General features: G+C 49.8%; 1 protein-coding gene across 4 annotated transcripts in view; it reads left to right on the plus strand.

Moving 5' to 3' along the window:
• Positions 1–20,956, plus strand: part of ZMYND10 (zinc finger MYND-type containing 10) — a 37,428-nt gene that overhangs the window by 7,317 nt on the left and 9,155 nt on the right. The window contains exons 1-5 of one of the 4 annotated variants that reach the window (XR_013218507.1): positions 4,398–4,586; positions 13,136–13,244; positions 14,741–14,857; positions 14,933–14,986; positions 16,207–16,344. Coding sequence is in view for 3 of the 4 variants with exons in the window: in XM_077277053.1 (XP_077133168.1) it covers positions 4,495–4,586; positions 13,136–13,244; positions 14,741–14,857; positions 14,933–14,986; positions 16,207–16,344 (510 nt within the window). In the remaining variant the exon portion in view is untranslated. The other 3 variants (XM_077277053.1, XM_077277054.1, XM_077277055.1) reach the window with 3 other exon arrangements.

A 20,956-nucleotide genomic window follows, 5' to 3' on the forward strand; every position in this document is an offset into this window, starting at 1 on the left:
CAGTGTCTGAAGTGACATCGTTAGATACAACGGATCAGGAGACTGAATCACACTTAAAAGGATTAGTCAAGTACAACCCCAACTCCATCAATGTGAGCCGCCGGCTGTGGAAAATGTAAGAATACCAGAATATGATGATCAGGAAACCTTGGATCCTCGTATTCACTCGCACAGAAAATAACTCCTCTCGAAATTGACAGTAGTGACAAATCTGACAGTGTCGGGCAGGAACAATGCCACCAACGAAGAACAGCAGGAGGACTGAGCCTCAAATAAGTCACACGACTGCGTGTAAAGTGGAACAACTTCAGAGAAATGCCCCTGGCCGTGACGACGCGTTCTGGCCGTGACGACGCGTTCTGGCCGTGACGACGCGTTCTGCCCCTGGCCGTGACGACGCATTCTGACCGTGACGTCTCGTTTGCCGCTCGCCGTGACGTCTCGTTTGCCGCTCGCCGTGACGCGTTCTGCCGCTCGCCGTGACGACGCGTTCTGTCCCTGGTCGTGACGACGCGTTCTGCTCCTCAGGATGACGATACAGGGCACAGGCGGGCATAGAACCTGGGACAATTTACAGCCCCTGACAGAAGGAGGACACTATAAGCCGGCAGTGGTCTGCAGTGCAGATATGGGGGGATTATGATCTCCCTTCATGTCTCAGCCCCAGATGATTCTGTCCCCGGTGAGAGAACACGCACTGAGACAAAGATGATAATCACCGGCGGCTAGAATCATTCGGTGACTGGTGTCGTTAGTGCCGGCGTTGTACCATGCACATTGTGCTGCTCGCTGAGGGTCGGAGATTCCGGGTATCGGTGGGTGACGACCACATGTCCGCGCTGTACGGCGTCTCCTCGTGTCTGATCTCAGAGAAAGAAAGGAGAAATCTGAGGGGTAATTCATTCTTTTTCAGTTCAGTTTTCATCTAGCGGTGTGTCACGTCCACGAGCAAATGGCAAAGACGTTCAATATCCCATACTCAGCCCGGGTACAGTGGGGGCAAAGCCGAGGGCACAATGGGGACACGACCCGTGTTCAATGGGGGACAAAGCCGAGGGCACAATGGGGGACACGACCCGTGTGCAAGGGGGCACAAGCCGAGGGCACAATGGGGGACACGACCCGTGTGCAATGGGGGACAAAGCCGAGGGCACAATGGGGGACACGACCCGTGTGCAATGGGGGACAAAGCCGAGGGCACAATGGGGGACAAAGCCGAGGGCACAATGGGGGACACGACCCGTGTGCAAAGGGGACAAAGCCGAGGGCACAATGGGGACACGACCCGTGTGCAATGGGGGACAAAGCCGAGGGCACAATGGGGGACCCGACCCGTGTGCAATGGGGGACAAAGCCGAGGGCACAATGGTGACACGACCCGTGTGCAATGGGGGACAAAGCCGAGGGCACAATGGGGGACACGACCCGTGTGCAATGGGGGACAAAGCCGAGGGCACAATGGGGGACACGACCCGTGTGCAATGGGGGACAAAGCCGAGGGCACAATGGTGACACGACCCGTGTGCAAAGGGGACAAAGCCGAGGGCACAATGGGGGACACGACCCGTGTGCAATGGGGGACAAAGCCGAGGGCACAATGGGGGACACGACCCGTGTGCAAAGGGGACAAAGCCGAGGGCACAATGGGGACACGACCCGTGTGCAATGGGGGACAAAGCCGAGGGCACAATGGGGGACACGACCCGTGTGCAATGGAGGACAAAGCCGAGGGCACAATGGGGGACACGACCCGTGTGCAATGGGGACAAAGCCGAGGGCACAATGGGGACACGACCCGTGTGCAATGGGGGACAAAGCCGAGGGCACAATGGGGGACAAAGCCGAGGGCACAATGGGGGACACGACCCGTGTGCAATGGGGGACAAAGCCGAGGGCACAATGGGGGACACGACCTGGGCACAACTGTGTCGCCAACATCAATTTATAACTTGGATAATTAATTTTATGAACCAGAAGAACGTCCGATCTGTTCTGTGTGATAAAATCTAAGAGATTGTCACATTCTGGTGTTCTTACGTTTTACAATTAAACTTTTAGTTTCAAAGTTTAACACCTTAGATACACAGCTCAGCCGACAGTATCACACAGGAGAGGATTAGATACACGGCTCAGCAGTACCACACAGGATAAGATTAGATACAGCTCAGCAGACAGTATCACACAGGATAGAATTAGATACACAGCTCAGCAGTCAGTATCACACCACAGGATTAGATACACGGCTCAGCAGTATCACACAGGAGAGGATTAGATACACGGCTCAGCAGTATCACACAGGAGAGGATTAGATACACGGCTCAGCAGTATCACACAGGATAGGATTAGATACACAGCTCAGCAGTCAGTATCACACCACAGGATTAGATACACGGCTCAGCAGTCAGTATCACACAGGGCAGAATTAGATACACAGCTCAGCAGACAGTATCACACAGGAGAGGATTAGATACACGGCTCAGCAGACAGTATCACACAGGAGAGGATTAGATACACGGCTCAGCAGACAGTATCACACAGGAGAGGATTAGATACACGGCTCAGCAGACAGTATCACACAGGATAGGATTAGATACACGGCTCAGCAGTCAGTATCACATAGGATAGGATTAGATACACGTCTCAGCACACAGTATCACACAGGAGAGGATTAGATACACGGCTCAGCAGTCAGTATCACACAGGAGAGGATTAGATACAGCTCAGCAGTCAGTATCACCCAGGAGAGGATTAGATACACAGCTCAGCAGTCAGTATCACACAGGAGAGGATTAGATACACGGCTCAGCAGTCAGTATCACACAGGAGAGGATTAGATACACGGCTCAGCAGTCAGTATCACACAGGATAGGATTAGATACACGGCTCAGCAGACAGTATCACCCAGGAGAGGATTAGATACACAGCTCAGCAGTCAGTATCACACAGGAGAGGATTAGATACACGGCTCAGCAGTCAGTATCACACAGGAGAGGATTAGATACACGGCTCAGCAGACAGTATCACACAGGATAGGATTAGATACACGGCTCAGCAGTCAGTATCACACAGGAGAGGATTAGATACACGGCTCAGCAGACAGTATCACACAGTAGAGGATTAGATACACAGCTCAGCAGTCAGTATCACACAGGAGAGGATTAGATACACGGCTCAGCAGTCAGTATCACACAGGAGAGGATTAGATACACGGCTCAGCAGACAGTATCACACAGTAGAGGATTAGATGCACGGCTCAGCAGTCAGTATCACACAGGAGAGGATTAGATACACGGCTCAGCAGTCAGTATCACACAGGAGAGGATTAGATACACGGCTCAGCAGACAGTATCACACAGTAGAGGATTAGATGCACGGCTCAGCAGTCAGTATCACACAGGAGAGGATTAGATACACGGCTCAGCAGACAGTATCACACAGGAGAGGATTAGATACACGGCTCAGCAGTCAGTATCACACAGGAGAGGATTAGATACACGGCTCAGCAGACAGTATCACACAGGAGAGGATTAGATACACAGCTCAGCAGTCAGTATCACAGGATAGGATTAGATACACAGCTCAGCAGTCAGTATCACACAGGATAGGATTAGATACACGGCTCAGCAGTCAGTATCACACAGGAGAGGATTAGATACACGGCTCAGCAGACAGTATCACACAGTAGAGGATTAGATACACGGCTCAGCAGTCAGTATCACACAGGAGAGGATTAGATACACGGCTCAGCAGTCAGTATCACACAGGAGAGGATTAGATACACGGCTCAGCAGACAGTATCACACAGTAGAGGATTAGATGCACGGCTCAGCAGTCAGTATCACACAGGAGAGGATTAGATACACGGCTCAGCAGACAGTATCACACAGGAGAGGATTAGATACACGGCTCAGCAGTCAGTATCACACAGGAGAGGATTAGATACACGGCTCAGCAGACAGTATCACACAGGAGAGGATTAGATACACAGCTCAGCAGTCAGTATCACAGGATAGGATTAGATACACAGCTCAGCAGTCAGTATCACACAGGATAGGATTAGATACAGTATCTAATGTGTGATCACAGGGCTTTTTTGCATCTTCACCTCTAACACCTGATCTCACACTGAGAATGAACCATTTGGAAATCTGACAAGAGAACGCGTCATCGCTTCTTTCTTCATGAGCATTAATGATCTAGTGTAAGGACCACAACAAAGCCCTGGGTATGCAAAGATGGCAGCTCCGGAACTTCCGGTGGTTACACAACAGCCGGGACAAAACAACAGAGGGAACAGCATCAACTTCCGCTCACGTTACAAATCAGATCTAGCGCACAATAACCCCCCGCGCATGCGTGAACTAGCAAACAAAGGAGATTACTGCGCTTGCGGACAGGAAGTTGTTGTCAAGGTGATAGCAAGCTGCGCATGCCCAGAAACAGTGTTTTATTCCTATAGCAACAGCGTAACGTAGTTGGCTCCGGTGAGGGAAGATGGAATCCAACCCGGTGCTGCTGTACGGAGAAGCGGAGGGAATGGTCCAGAGCCTGCAGAGCTTCACCGTGCGCGATACCGGCTCCGGGGGGTGAGATACCGGACAGATGGTGGTGATGAGAGCGAAGCTCTGGGGGATTATTATTAACCCCTTCATGACCCAGCCCATTTTGGCCTTAATGACCAGGCCGTTTTTTGCAATTCTGACCAGTGTCCCTTTATGAGGTAATAACTCAGGAACGCTTCAACGGATCCTAGCGGTTCTGAGAATGTTTTTTCGTGACATATTGGGCTTCATGTTAGTGGTAAATTTAGGTCGATAATTTCTGAGTTTATTTGTGAAAAAAACGGAAATTTGGCAAAAATTTTGAAAATTTTGCAATTTTCACATTTTGAATTTTTATTCTGTTAAACCAGAGAGTTATGTGACACAAAATAGTTAATACATAACATTTCCCACATGTCTACTTTACATCAGCACAATTTTGGAAACAAACTTTTTTTTTGCTAGGAAGTTATAAGGGTTAAAATTTGACCAGTGATTTCTCATTTTTACAACGAAATTTACAAAACCATTTTTTTTAGGGACCACCTCACATTTGAAGTCAGTTTGAGGGTTCTATATGGCTGAAAATACCCAAAAGTGACACCATTCTAAAAACTGCACCCCTCAAGGTGCTCAAAACCACATTCAAGAAGTTTATTAACCCTTCAGGTGTTTCACAGCAGCAGAAGCAACATGGAAGTAAAAAATGAACATTTAACTTTTTAGTCACAAAAATGATCTTTTAGCAACAATTTTTTTATTTTCCCAAGGGTAAAAGGAGAAACTGGACCACGAACGTTGTTGTCCAATTTCTCCTGAGTACGCTGATACCTCATATGTGGGGGTAAACCACTGTTTGGGCGCACGGCAGGGCTCGGAAGGGAAGGAGCGCCATTTGACTTCTTGAATGAAAAATTGGCTCCAATCTTTAGCGGACACCATGTCGCGTTTGGAGAGCCCCCGTGTGCCTAAACATTGGAGCTCCCCCACAAGTGACCCCATTTTGGAAACTAGACCCCCCCAAGAAACTTATCTAGAAGCATAGTGAGCACTTTAAACCCTCAGGTGCTTCACAAATTGATCCGTAAAAATGAAAAAGTACTTTTTTTCCCCAAAAAATTATTTTAGCCTCAATTTTTTCATTTTCACATGGGCAACAGGATAAAATGGATCCTAAAATTTGTTGGGCAATTTCTCCTGAGTACATTGATACCTCATATGTGGGGGTAAACCACTGTTTGGGTGCACGGCAAGGCTCAGAATGGGAGGCGTGCCATTTGACTTTTTGAATGGAAAGTTAGCTCCAATCGTTAGCGGACACCATGTCGCGTTTGGAGAGCTCCTGTGTGCCTAAACATTGGAGATCCCCTACAAGTGACCCCATTTTGGAAACTAGACCCCCCAAGGAACTTATCTAGATGCATAGTGAGCACTTATAACCCCCAGGTGCTTCACAGAAGTTTATAACGCAGAGCCGTGAAAATAAAAAATAATTTTTCTTTCCTCAAAAATGATTTTTAGCCCAGAATTTTTTATTTTCCCAAGGGTAATAGGAGAAATTGGACCCCAAATGTTGTTGTCCAGTTTGTCCTGAGTACGATGATACCCCATATGTGGGGATAAACCACTGTTTGGGCGCACGGCAGGGCTCGGAAGGGAAGGCACGCCATTTGGCTTTTTGAATGGAAAATTAGCTCCAATCATTAGCGGACACCATGTCGCGTTTGGAGAGCCCCTGTGTGCCTAAACATTGGAGCTCCCGCACAAGTGACTCCATTTTGGAAACTAGACCTCCCAAGGAACTAACCTAGACGTGTGGTAAGCACTTTGAACCCCCAAGTGCTTCACAGAAGTTTATAACGCAGAGCCATGAAAATAAAAAATAATTTTTCTTTTCTCAAAAATGATTTTTTAGCCCACAATTTTTTATTTTCCCAAGGGTACCAGGAGAAATTGGACCCCAAAAGTTGTTGTCCAGTTTCTCCTGAGTACGCTGATACCCCATATGTGGGGGTAAACCACTGTTTTGGCACACGTCGGGGTTCGGAAGGGAAGTAGTGACGTTTTGAAATGCAGACTTTGATGGAATGCTCTGCGGGCGTCACGTTGCGTTTGCAGAGCCCCTGATGTGCCTAAACAGTAGAAACTCCCCACAATTCACTCCATTTTGGAAACTAGACCCCCAAGGGAACTTATCTAGATGTGTGGTGAGCACTTTGAACCCCCAAGTGCTTCACAGAAGTTTATAACGCAGAGCCGTGAAAATAATAAATGTGTTTCCTTTCCTCAAAAATATTTTTTTAGCCCAGAATTTTTTATTTTTGCAAGAGTAACAGGAGAAATTGGACCCAAAAGTTGTTGTCCAGTTTCTCCTGAGTACGCTGATACCCCATATATGGGGGTAAACCACTGTTTGGGCACATGCCGGGGCTCGGAAGGGAAGTAGTGACGTTTTGGAATGCAGACTTTGATGGAATGGTCTGCGGGCATCATGTTACGTTTCCAGAGCCCCTGATATGCCTAAACAGTAGAAACCCCCCACAAGTGACCCCATTTTGGAAACTAGACCCCCCAAGGAACTTATCTAGATGTGTGGTGAGCACGTTCAACCCCCAAGTGCTTCACAGAAGTTTACAACGCAGAGCCGTGAAAATAAAAAATCATTTTTCTTTCCTCAAAAAAGATGTTTTAGCAAGCAATTTTTTATTTTCACAAGGGTAACAGGAGAAATTGGGCCCCAATATTTGTTGCCCAGTTTGTTGTGAGTGTGCTGGTACCCCATATGTGGGGGTAAACCACTGTTTGGGCACACGTCACGGCTCGGAAGGGAAGTAGTGACATTTGAAATGCAGACTTTGATGGAATGGTCTGCGGGCGTCACGTTGCATTTGCAGAGCCCCTGATGTGCCTAAACAGTAGAAACACCCCACAAGTGACCCCATTTTGGAAACTAGACCCCCAAGGAACTTATCTAGATGTGTGGTGAGCACTTTCAACCCCCAAGTGCTTCACAGAAGTTTATAACGCAGAGCCGTGAAAATAAATAATTGTTCTTTCCTCAAAAATTATGTTTTAGCAAGTAATTTTTTATTTTTGCAAGGGTAACAGGAGAAATTGGACCCCAACAGTTGTTGCCCAGTTTGTCCTGAGTACGCTGGTATCCCAAATGTGGGGGTAAACCACTGTTTGGGCGCACGTCGGGGCTTGGAATGGAGGGAGCACCATTTGACTTTTTGAACGCAAGATTGGCTGGAATCAATGGTGGCGCCATGTTGCGTTTGGAGACCCCTGATGTGCCTAAACAGTGGAAACCCCTCAATTCTAACTTCAACACTAACCCCAACACACCCCTAATCCTAATCCCAACTGTAGCCATAACCCTAATCACAACCCTAACCCCAACACACCCCTAACCACAACCCTAACCGCAACACACCCGTAACCCTAATTCCAACCCTAATCCTAACCCTAATCCCAACCCTAACCCTAATCCCAACCCTAACCACAACTGTAACCCCAACGCACCCCTAACCCTATCCGTAACCCTAACCACAAGCCTAATCTTAACCCTATTTCCAACCCTAGCCCTAATTCCAACCCTAACCCTAAGGCTATGTGCCCACGTTGCGGATTCGTGTGAGATTTTTCCGCACGATTTTTGAAAAATCTGCAGGTAAAAGGCACTGCGTTTTGCCTGCGGATTTACAGCAGATTTCCAGTGTTTTTTTGTGCGGATTTCACCTGCGGATTCCTATTGAGGAACAGGTGTAAAACGCTGCGGAATCCGCACAAAGAATTGACATGCTGCGGAAAATACAATGCAGCGTTTCTGCACGGAATTTTCCGCACCATGGGCACAGCAGATTTGGTTTTCCTTAGGTGTACATGGTACTGTAAACCTGATGGAAAACTGCTTCGAATTCGCAGCGGCCAATCCGCTGCGGATCCGCGGCCAATCCGCTGCAGATCTGCGGCCAATCCGCTGCGGATCCGCGGCCAATCCGCTGCGGATCCGCAGCCAAATCCGCACTGTGTGCACATGCCATAACCCTAACCCTAACCCTACCCCTAGTTCTAACCCTAGTTCTAACCCTAACCCTAGTGGAAAAAGAAAAAAAAATATTTTCTTTATTTTATTATTGTCCCTACCTATGGGGGTGATAAAGGGGGGGGGTTTATTTATTATTTTTTTTATTTTGATCGCTGTGATAGAACCTACCACAGCGATCAAAATGTACTTTGTAATGAATCTGCCGGCCGGCAGATTCGGCGGGCGCACTGAGCATGCGCCCGCCATTTTGGAAGATGGCGGCGCCCATGGAGGAGGCGGACGGGCACCGGGAGCCTCGGTAAGTATAAGGTGGGGGGGAGATCGGGGCACAGGGGGGGCGTCGGAGTACGGGGGGGTGACATAGGAGCACGGGGGGAGCGGACAGGAGGACGGGGGAGCGGAGCACAGGACGAAGGGGACTACGGGACAGATCGGTGGCTTGGGGGGGCGATCGGTGGGGGGGGGGTCACTTCAGTATTTCCAGCCATGGCCGATGATATTGCAGCATCGGCCATGGCTGGATTGTAATATTTCACCAGTTTTTTAGGTGAAATATTACAAATCGCTCTGATTGGCAGTTTCACTTTCAACAGCCAATCAGAGCGATCGTAGCCACGGGGGGGGGGGGTGAAGCCACCCCCCCTGGGCTGAAGTACCACTCCTCCTGTCCCTGCAGATCGGGTGAAATAGGAGTTAACCCTTTCACCCGCTCTGCAGCGACGCGATCATTCCATGACGCCACATAGGCGTCATGGGTCGGATTGGCACGGGTTTTCATGACGCCTACGTGGCGTCAAAGGTCGGGAAGGGGTTAATATAGCCCAAGTAATTCCATGGACTGCGGACTTACATTCTATGGATTAATGGGGAAGAGACAGAAGGTCGGGGGTGCGGCAGCTCAGGTGGTGGTGAGGCGGCAGCTCTGGTGGTGGTGAGGAGGCAGCTCTGGTGGTGAGGTGGCAGCTCTGGTGGTGGTGAGGCGGCAGCTCAGGTGGTGGTGAGGAGGCAGCTCTGGTGGTGAGGTGGCAGCTCTGGTGGTGAGGTGGCAGCTCTGGTGGTGAGGTGGCAGCTCTGGTGGTGGTGAGGCGGCAGCTCTGGTGGTGGTGAGGCGGCAGCTCTGGTGGTGGTGAGGCGGCAGCTCTGGTGGTTGGTGAGGCGGCAGCTCTGGTGGTTGGTGAGGTGGCAGCTCTGCTGGTGGTGAGGCGGCAGCACGGGTGGTTAGTAAGGCGGCAGCTCTGGTGGTTAGGTGGCAGCTCGGGTAGTGGTGAGGCGGCAGCAGGGGTGGTTGGTGAGGCGGCAGCTCTGGTGGTGGTGAGGCGGCTGCTCTGGAGGTGGCGAGGCGGCAGAATGGTTATTGTAGGCTGTAGGCTTTCCTGAAGAGATGGGTTTTCCGGTTCCGTCTGAAGGATCCAAGGGTGGTGGATAGTCGGACATGTTGAGGCGTGGAATTCCAGAGGATGGGGGATATTCGGGAGAAATCTTGGAGGCGGTTGTGTGAGGAACGAATAAGTGTGGATGAGAGTAGGAGGTCTTGGGAGGATCGAAGATTATGTGAGGGAAGGTATTGGGAGATTAGTTCAGAGATATAGGGAGGGGACAGGTTGTGGATGGCTTTGTAGATCAGTGTTAGTAGTTTGAACTGGATTCGTTGGGGAATTGGGAGCCAGTGAAGGGATTTGCAGAGGGGAGAAGCAGGGGAGTAGCGAGGAGAGAGGTGGATTACCCGGGCAGCAGAGTTGAGGACAGACTGGAGAGGTGCAAGAGAGTTAGCGGGGAGGCCACAGAGGAGGGTGTTGCAGTAGTCGAGGCGGGAGATGATTAGGGCATGCACAAGAGTTTTAGTAGATTGTGGGCTGAGGAAGGAACGGATTCTGGCAATATTTTTGAGTTGGAGGCGACAGGAGGTGGCAAGAGTTTGGACGTGCAGTTTGACAGACAGGGCAGAGTCGAGAGTTACCTCAAGGCAGCGTATTTCTGGTGCGGGAGAGAGCGTGATGCCGTTTACCATAATAGATAGATCAGGTAGGGCGGATACGTGAGGTGGGCGAAAGATGATGAGTTCGGCTTTGTCTACATTGAGTTTTAGGAAGCGAGAGGTGAAGAAGGAGGATATGGCTGATAGACACTCCTGGATTCTGGACTGCAGAGAGGTGACATCTGGGCCAGAGAGGTAGATCTGAGTGTCGTCCGCATACAGGTGGTACTGGAAGCCATGGGACTTTGAGTTGTCCTAGGCCAAGGGTATAGATGGAAAAAAGTAGGGGCCCTAGGACAGAGCCTTGAGGGACTCCAACAGAGAGAGGGTGGGATGAGGAGGTAGTGTGGGAGTGGGAAACGCTAAATGTGTGGTCAGAAAGGTATGAGGCAATCCAGGACAGGGCAAGGCCTTTGATGCCGAGGGAAGAAAGCATCTGTAGCAGTAGGCAGTGGTCGACTGTGTCGAAAGCAGAGGACAGGTCAAGAAGCAGGAGGACGGAGAACTGTCTGTTAGCTTTGGCTGTGAGTAAGTCGTTGGTAATTTTGGTCAGGGCAGTTTCGGTGGAGTGGTGGGGCGGAAGCCAGATTGAAGGTTGTCAAGGAGAGAGTTAGATGAGAGGTGGGAGGAAAGTTGACCATGGACATGCTGCTCAAGGAGTTTTGAAGCAAACGAGAGCAGTGATATGGGGCGATAGCTGGGCATAGCAGTTGGGTCAGGGGTTAGTTTTTTTTTTTGAGGATGGGTTTTCATGGTGACATGTTTTAAGGCAGAGGGGAAGGTACCAGAAGATAGCGATAGGTTGAAGAGATGGGTTAGGGCTTGAATGAGCGTGTTAGTGAGGTTGGGGAGCAGGTGGGAGGTGATGGGGTCAACTGCACAGGTGGTGAGGTGTGATTTGGAAAGGCGAGTAAGTGCTCCTTCAGTGATGTTGGAGAGGGAGGTTATTAGGGAAGGGCTGAGGTCTGGTATATGGAGTGGTTGGGGTGGTGGAACAGTAAAGGTTTGCCTTGTTTGGGCGATCTTGTTTTTGAAGTAGATGGCAAAGTCCTCGGAAGAGATGAGGGGAGTTGAAGGTGGCAGTGGGGGGCGGAGGAGAGAGTTAAATGTGCTGAACAGTTGTTTTGGGTTGTAGGATAGTGAAGATACAAGGTTAGTGAAATAGGTCTGTTTAGCGGAGGTGAGGGCTAGTTTGAAGGCAAGTGTAGCTTGTTTGAAAGCGGTGAAGTTGTCTGGCAGGCGTGTTTTCTGCGACCCTGGATGCTTGTTGGAGTTTTTTGGTGAGGCTGCTATGCCACGGTTGCCTATTGATTTGTTGCACTTTGCCATACATGAGAGGGACGACTGAGTCTGTAGCTGATGTGAGGGTGGAGTTATAGAAAGCGGTGGCGCTGTCCGTGTCGTGGAGTGAAGATATGGAGGACAGGGGTAGGAGAGAGTCTGAGAGTCTGTGAATGTCTAGATGTGCGAGGCTTCTGCGAGGATGTGGTACTGGCTGGACATGGGGGGCAGGTGAGGAGGACAAGGATGAGAAGGTGAGTAGATGGTGATCAGATAAGGGGAAGGGAGAGGTTGTGAGATTAGATAAGGAATAGAGGCGGGTGAAGGTGAGGTCTAGTGTATGTCCGTCTGCGTGGGTGGCTGTGGAGGACCACTGGGTGAGTCCAAAGGATGAGGTAAGGCCAGGAGTTTGGAGGCTGCTGGCTGGCGGGTGTCAGTAGGGATATTAAAGTCACCCATGATGATGGTGGGGATGTCAGCGGAGAGAAAGAAACTCAGGATAACTCCGGGATAACTCAGGATCAGTAATGTATGTACACAGTGACTGCACCAGCATAATAGTGAGTGCAGCTCTGGGGTATAATACAGGAGGTAACTCCGGATCAGTAATGTATGTACACAGTGACTGCACCAGCAGAATAGTGAGTGCAGCTCTGGGGTATAATACAGGAGGTAACTCAGGATCAGTAATGTATGTACACAGTGACTGCACCAGCAGAATAGTGAGTGCAGCTCTGGGGTATAATACAGGAGGTAACTCAGGATCAGTAATGTATGTACACAGTGACTGCACCAGCAGAATAGTGAGTGCAGCTCTGGACTATAATACAGGCTGTAACTCAGGATCAGTAATGTAATGTATGTACACAGTGACTGCACCAGCAGAGTAGTGAGTGCAGCTCTGGGGTATAATACAGGATGTAGCTCAGGATCAGTAATGTAATGTATGTACACAGTGACTGCACCAGCAGAATGATGAGCGCAGCTCTGGGGTATAATACAGGAGGTAACTCGGGATCAGTAATGTATGTACACAGTGACTGCACCATTGCTGTTCTCCTGTCCTGTAGAGCTGTTTTTAATTGCTGTGCTTGTGCAGTGAGTGAAGACCCTTTTTTCATTGATTATTGGGGTCTCGGTGCTGACACAGTAATCATGTGACCTGTATACTGGTGGTCAGAGTGGGGTGTTTCGCTTTCTGTTAACAGACTATAAAACAAAAAAAAAATTAAATTGTCGCACACTGATCTCTTATGCAGTTATTGATGTTTTATTCCTTGGTCTCAGATGGCTGAAGCAGCACGAGTACCTGGAGAAGCTGAACATGCAGGCGATCGTCAACGCCTCCGCCGGCCAAGAGGAGATGATCAAGGATTTACTGGTGACACATGGAAAGGTATCTATCTATCTATTTATCATCTATATATTATCTATGTATCTATTATGTATTTGTCACGGATCCCTTACTCCGTGGTGTATCTAATTTGTCACGTACCTGCTCTCACACGTGACTTTGGGTTGTGCCTGCAAGGGTTAATCTATCTCCCCACTCTCAGTCCAGCATTCAACCTCTGTCCTATGCTGTAATGGGAGCATAAATCACACACCGACCCAGGCCACGGACCCGCTCATACACGCTGCCACCACTCACCGAACACACAGGCGATGAGTCCCGGAAATATTAATACTAATAACGTCTATCACTCATAAGGCTCACACACCTTAGGCTATGGATTCTTTTAGAACATTCAAGGTTCAACTTGTTAAAGTTTTATACTTTAATACAAAAAGTTTCAGTGCTTACAATAAGAGAAGGTATAAAAATATGATAATAAAGACATACAACTTATGCAAAACAGTACAAAAATAAACAAGAGAAACTTGCAGAAATCATCTAACTGGTAGTCTGCTTTCTGCTCCCTGGGGGTGTGAATGGAGTTGATGAAACACAACAGCATCTCAGGCCGCCCTGACATGTGTACACGATTCTATGTATACAGCCCTAATTTATAACTTTGGTCTGGAGGTCAGGTTTCTAGACCATCCCCTCAGGTTAATATCATAATTGCTTGTTTTTTTGAGTGGACCACTGCCGCGCCCCCCCCCCCCCCCCCCCCCAATGAATATATTATTTTCTCTTGAGATCCTTTGTGTAAAAGCTCTCCCAGAGATACTATCAGGCCGTAATTAACATCTCTCTTCCAAGAGCTAGGAGGTGTCAAATGTTCCCTTTCTTCTTGGCTTCCAGCAGGACCCCCTGGTGAGATTGGAGACAGAAGTCTACTTGTCCCAGGAAACATACACACATTTCACGACATATTATCTATCATCTATCTATCTATCTATCTATTATGTATCTATCCTCTGTGTGTGATTGTTCTGTAATGCTGATGTTTGGCTTTTCCCACATTTACGTCCCAGTTTTCCGCCATGTGTCACGTTGTGATACTTTTCAGTGATGTCTGCACAGCTTTGTTTCGGCCTCTCTCCATACTGCACATTTACTGCCCCACGTGGCGACATTACTTTTAAAAACCTTAACTTGTCTCAGTAGTAGATTGGGCCGATCACGTCTTGTTCACACAATAAGGATCTCGTGTGAATTTACAGATTTTTTTTTCCAGTGTTTCTGCACTAATAAGATACACTTTTATTTGCTCGCAGATTTTTCTCTTTTGGTGTCAGGTTTTTTAAGCAGCTGTTTTCTGTCATTCCCGTCCACTTTGCTGTAAGATGTTGTTTTTTTGCATAATGAAAATGTGCAGCGTCTAAACGTCATGGTGTTGTGCGCTCCTTGTTTAGTTCTGTCTTCTTTGCATCACCCTATCTCACTGGCGGTTCGGCCTCTATATATCTCCATCTCAGATGTCGCCTTCTCTGCTGTTCCCTCAGGTTTCCACATTGATCCGGGAGTTGATCGCTGTAGAGATCTGGAAGCAGAAGGTTTTCCCTGTGATCTCTGAACTGCAGGATTTCCAGCCCAGAAGCACCTTCCCCCTGTACATGGTGGTAAGTGCATCTTATGAGCCCCCCCCCCAGCAGCGACTGCCGGGTCACATACTGACCAGTGTCTCCTTCCTTCAGATTCATCATGAGGCGACTATAATTAATCTCCTGGAAACCATATTCTACCACAAGGTGAGACTTGCAGGGTCCAGGGAAGCCCCATACAATAATCCTGGAGGCACCAGACAAGTACCCAAGCTCTTCACCTCTCACCGCCGTCACCAACCTGAGCGTCTGTCACCAACCTGAGCGTCTGTCACCAACCTGAGCGCCTGTCACCGCCTGTCACCAACCTGAGCGTCTGTCACCGCCTGTCACCAACCTGAGCGCCTGTCACCAACCTGAGCGCCTGTCACCAACCTGAGCGCCCGTCGCCAACCTGAGCGCCCGTCGCCAACCTGAGCGCCCGTCGCCAACCTGAGCGCCCGTCGCCAACCTGAGCGCCCGTCACCAACCTGAGCGCCTGTCACCCCGTCACCAACCTGAGCGCCCGTCACCAACCTGAGCGCCCGTCACCAACCTGAGCGCCCGTCACCAACCTGAGCGCCCGTCACCAACCTGAGCGCCCGTCACCAACCTGAGCGCCTGTCACCCCGTCACCAACCTGAGCGCCTGTCACCAACCTGAGCGCCTGTCACCAACCTGAGCGCCTGTCACCAACCTGAGCGCCCGTCACCGCCTGTCACCAACCTGAGCGCCTGTCACCAACCTGAGCGCCCGTCACCAACCTGAGCACCTTGTGCCACCAGCTCATTATTTACAAATCTTATTTCACAACAGTAACAACCTAAACTGTCAGATGTCGGCGTGCTCCGGTGACTGCAGGGTAACGCAGCTTTGTGCACACTTCCGGGGAGCTGTCAGGGTCCACACATGTCGTGTCACATGATATGCAGGCAGGCGATGGCTGCAGCCACTGAGGGTGATATACACAGCGGAGCGTCCTCTCCGGAGCCCGGATTCTCACCCAGGGGCGATAGCTGCAGGCGCTGAGGGTGATATCCAAAGCGGAGCGCCCTCTCCGGATTCTACTGATTCTCATTTTCTTTCTGATAAAGGGCAGATCCTTCGGGTTCCTATAGGCCCCAGAGCGGCGAGCGGATCTCCCAGACCACCCAGCCTGGTGTGAACCGGTGATGTCCCAGCGCGTCACTATAATGTACCCGCCATTACTGGGCTGTGCCCATTGTGAGCCACTGCAGAGACTGATGCTCCGACACGGTCCTGTGCTGGGACATCACTGCTCACATCAGGCCCCGTGTGACAGCTTCCGTTCATAGACAGCAAGCGGAGATCCTGAGAGCAGTGCTGCGGTGTAAGGTGCAGTGTGTGATGTCTCGTGATCTCCGCAGGACGTGTGTGAATCGGCCGAGGATCTGCTGCTGGATCTCATTGACTATTGTCATCGGAAGCTGACGGTGCTGCTGTCGCGATGTTCTGCAGGAGTTACAGCGAGTCAGGACAGGCTGCTGCCGAGCTCTTCTCTCCAGGTACAGTACACGAGGCTCTGCCTAGAGACAACGCGCCATTCACCGCAGAATATTCCTCCCGCCGCACAGCCCTGTCTGCACATAGAAGAGACGAAACGTGCAGGACCCCCGGCCTCATACATAGGGGGCTACACTCTGCTCTGTGCCAATATTAAGGGGCTAGTAATGACCCTGGAGATGTGTGAGATCAAGAAATTATCATGGGGGAAAAAGGGGGTCTACAACTGTCACTCACGAAATCCGACGCTCCCTGACCTGAAATGGCTGATAACAGGGAGTAATAGATTGCAGTCTCCTGTCCTACAGTCACCTCCCCCAGTAATGGCTGATAACAGGGAGTAATAGAGGGTAGTCACCTCCCCAGTAATGGCTGATAACAGGGAGTAATAGAGGGTAGTCACCTCCCCAGTAATGGCTGATAACAGGGAGTAATAGAGGGTAGTCACCTCCCCAGTAATGGCTGATAACAGGGAGTAATAGATTGTAGGTCTTTTATTAAATAAAAAAAAATTTCACATGACACGAACTATGATACATTACAAATAAAACACAACAGAACAAAACATAAGAACAAAGCTCCAATCAGACGGCAACAAACGACAAAAAAGAAACCTACTAATCAGGGACAAGAAAGAAAAATTCCAATTAAATAAAGAAAGCAAAAACAAAAGACAACAAACAAAATACTCATAACTTACATGAATACCCCTGTAAAAAATTATAAATAATAAATAGTATAAAATCATGTAAGACCCCCGGCCCAGCTTCATTCATACTACTATATACAACCCCAACTACATTCACACCGTCCTATATACAATATTATATACAATTTATACACTATAAACACATTATATACCGATTTATACAACGCCGCAAACACAACAAAACCCTACCGGTCCCACTGCCTTACCTTACAGCCACCCCCTTACACCACCACATTCACCCTACAACAAACCTAAATACGATACAGTGTACAAAATTAACATTTTTTAAAAAAAAATTTTCTCTCTTTTTCCATTTTTTTTTTTTTTTTAATATATTTATAAACACACACCTACACTAACTATCCCGCCACCCCTGATCCAGCTCTGGCCACAAAGTTCAGGAATTATCCGAGCTAGGATCAGGCCCCAAAGTTTTTCCCCAGGCGGGGCCTGGGCCAGGCCAGATCAGTCTCTTATCACCGCCGTTGAAACCCCCCAATCCCCCCACCCAACCTAACTAAGACCCTCTATTATACACACTATATACAATACACTATATACAATATATACAAAAATCAACATCACAGAACACAACCTACATACTCACCACCCAAGGCTCAAGTTCGATGCCTGCAAACCTTCTATTCAGGGAACAAAAATACAAAACAAAAATCTAGGGTGTAAAGATATCAGCCCACCACCAGGATATAGGAGCGCTAACGGACTAAAGCACCCCGAAGGAGAAACCCCTCCAGAGATGGGCCGCCCTCCGGGCACCCAGTCTTTCGCACTCCAGAGAAAGCACCTTCACCAGGGCACCTAGGATGCTGCTACAAACTTCATCTACACGGAGGATTTTACTCTGCGTCGAAACTAAAACTCGTGCGTTCCACGTGAAGTACCTGACCACTGCGTTGACTAAGAATAAAGTGGCTCGGTCCCTTCTCCCGAGGTCTCTGAACGCTCCATAGGCCCACTCGGCATAGGACAGAGTGGCCAGCCGCGGCCAACCAATGGAAGCGCCCAGCCTGTTGTACACCTCTATTAAAAGGACAATGAAGCAGGAAGTGCTCCATGCTTTCCAGCATGGTAGCACAAGCCTCACGGGGACAATTCCTGTCCACGGAGCTCCTGTGCTTCAAATTGTCCTTCACATACAACTTACCTTGGAAGCAGCGCCAAGTCAAGTCCCAATACTTCTTGGGGATCCTACTAGAATTTAGCAAACTTAACCCAACCTCTAGATCCCGACTTGGGCAGTCCTTGAGGACCAATGGTTTCTGAAAATGCGAAAGCAAGACCCGCATGTCGAGGAGTTTCCTCGGGAGGGACCTCACTTCCCACATTCCCAGACCCCACCGGCGCATCATTTTCAGAACCGGGGTAACCTAAGCCGGGAGATGCCCGTGCGGTGTGCGGAGATCCTTCAATCTTCCCCCTGTCTCCCATTCCTGGAAGAAAGGCTGAAACCATCCCTTGCAGGAGAATACCCACGGAGGAGCCCTCTCTTTCCAGAGGTTTGCCACGTTAACTTTCAAAAAGGTGTTCACTAGGAACACCACGGGGTTCACCATATTCAACCCCCCTAGTCTCCTCGTGCGGTAAGTGACCTCCCGTTTGACTAGGTTCAGTCTATTCCCCCATAACATCTGGAAGAACAGACTGTAGACCCGTGTCCAGAGAGGCTCTGGTAAGACACAGACGCTGCCCAGGTAGATTAGCAAGGGGAGCAGGAAAGCTTTGCACAGGTCAACCCTTTCCCTCAGGGTCAAAGACCAACCCTTCCATTGGTCCACTCTTTGGGCGACACCTTTGATTCTGCCTTCCCAGTTTTTCATGGGGTAATCACCCTGGCCAAATTCGATGCCTAGGACTTTGGCATGTTCTTGGGGTTCGGGGAGGGTGTCCGGAAGATCAAACGCGGGATCCCCGCCTCCCAGCCAGAGACTCTCACATTTGTCCTGGTTGACCTTGGACCCGGATGCCTCCGAGTAGCTCTCCACTTCTGACATCACCACCATCGCCTCCTCTTGCGAAGAAACAAAGACGGTGACATCATCCGCATAGGCCACTACCCTCAGGATAGCCTCTGGCGCCAACCCGCCCATCCTCACCCCCGCCAACGGTCCACAATCAACCCTTCTGAGGAAGGGATCGATCGCAAACGCGTAAAGCAAAGGGCTAAGAGGGCAGCCCTGGCGGACACCGGATCCTACCCCGAAAGGTTGTCCAATCCACCCGTTTACCAGAGGGAAAGTCTCAGCCCCTGCGTACAAGGTCTTAAGCCAGTCCACAAACCCTCCAGGCAGACCATGCCTCAAAAGAGTGGACCAGAGGTACTCGTGGTCAACCCAATCAAAGGCTTTTGCCTGATCCAGGGTCAGCAAGAACCCCTTCCAAAGGCCCGCCCTGCCCCGCTCCACGGCCTCTCGGACACCCAGAACAGCACTGAAAGTGCTACGGCCAGGAACGCAACAGTGCTGGGCCTCCGAAAGGAGCCGCGGGGCAAACTTCACCAGCCTGTTGAAGAGTATCTTAGCCAAAACCTTCCTGTCCACATTGAGAAGTGATATGGGACGCCAATTCTCAATGCGTGACGGATCCTTACCCTTTGACAAAATGATCAGAGCCGACCTCCTTAATGATCTCGGCAGAGTGCCCGAGGAGAGACACTCATTAAACACCTGAGTCAAGAGGGGGACCAAGGAGTCCCTAAAGGTCTTAAAGAACTCGGATGTTAAGCCATCCGGACCTGGCGATTTTTTGGGCCGGAGCCCATCGATCGCCAGTCTCACTTCCTCTTCTTTGATCGCTTCTGCCAAACCGCCCAGCGAGAGGTCAGCCCCTGGCTCAGGAACAGCTTCAGCCAGGAAAGCCGACATCGTGTCACGATCCAGTTCCTTCCTTCCCAAGAGGTGCGAGTAGTATGAACTGACGACCTCCAAGATCCCTGATCTGGACCTTCTCAGGGATCCCGTACTGTCCATCAGCCCCGTCACTATCTTACTACTCACTGACATCTTGCAGCTTCTGTAGGGGTCGGGCGAGTAGTACTTCCCGTAGTCCCTCTCAAAAACCAAAGATGCGTGCCTATCGTACTGACACCTCATTAGCAAGGATTTCAAACTGGAGATCGCCTCGCGGCTACCCCCAGTCGAGACAAGATGCTCGAGTTTCCTCCTCAGGCTCTGATACAGGCGATCCCTGTTCAGGCTTCTGAGGTTCGAGAGTTGCCGGAAGAATCTCGCCACCCGATGTTTGAACATCTCCCACCACTCAGACTTAGTGTTACTTAGGCCCAGCAGCGGTACCTGGCTCTGAAGAAATTCCTCAAAGGACCGTCTTACAGCTTCTTCCTCAAGGAGTGACGAATTCAGCTTCCAATAACCTCTTCCCATCCGAGGAGTCTCTGCAACGCTCAGAGAAAACATAATCAAACCGTGATCGGAGAATTCCACCTCCACAACCGACAACAGAGAGGAGACGGCATCCTCCTTCAAATAAAACCTGTCTAACCTAGACCTGCACTGACTACCTCTAAAAAAGGTGAACCCCGCGTGGCCTGTGTTGTGCCGGATGTGGACATCCACCAGGCGTGCCTCACTTACTATCCTATTTAGCGCGACGCAATCGTAAGCCAGCCGGTCTCCGGAACCTCCTCTATCACAGGGTCTCGTGACATTGTTGAAATCCCCTCCAAAGACCACCTGCCGACTCGAAAATAAGAAAGGTTTGATCTTCATGAAGAGACACTTGCGGTCCCACTTGGACTGGGGACCGTAGATGTTAATGAGCCGAAGCTCCTGTCCCCCCATGGAGACATCTAGGATCAAGCATCTCCCCATTTCTAACTCGATCAATCGTCTGCATTCAACCGCTGCAGTCTTAAAAAGGACCGCCACCCC

Source organism: Ranitomeya variabilis, chromosome 8 (assembly GCF_051348905.1).
Source record: "Ranitomeya variabilis isolate aRanVar5 chromosome 8, aRanVar5.hap1, whole genome shotgun sequence".
In the NCBI taxonomy this organism is placed as follows: Eukaryota; Metazoa; Chordata; class Amphibia; order Anura; family Dendrobatidae; genus Ranitomeya; species Ranitomeya variabilis.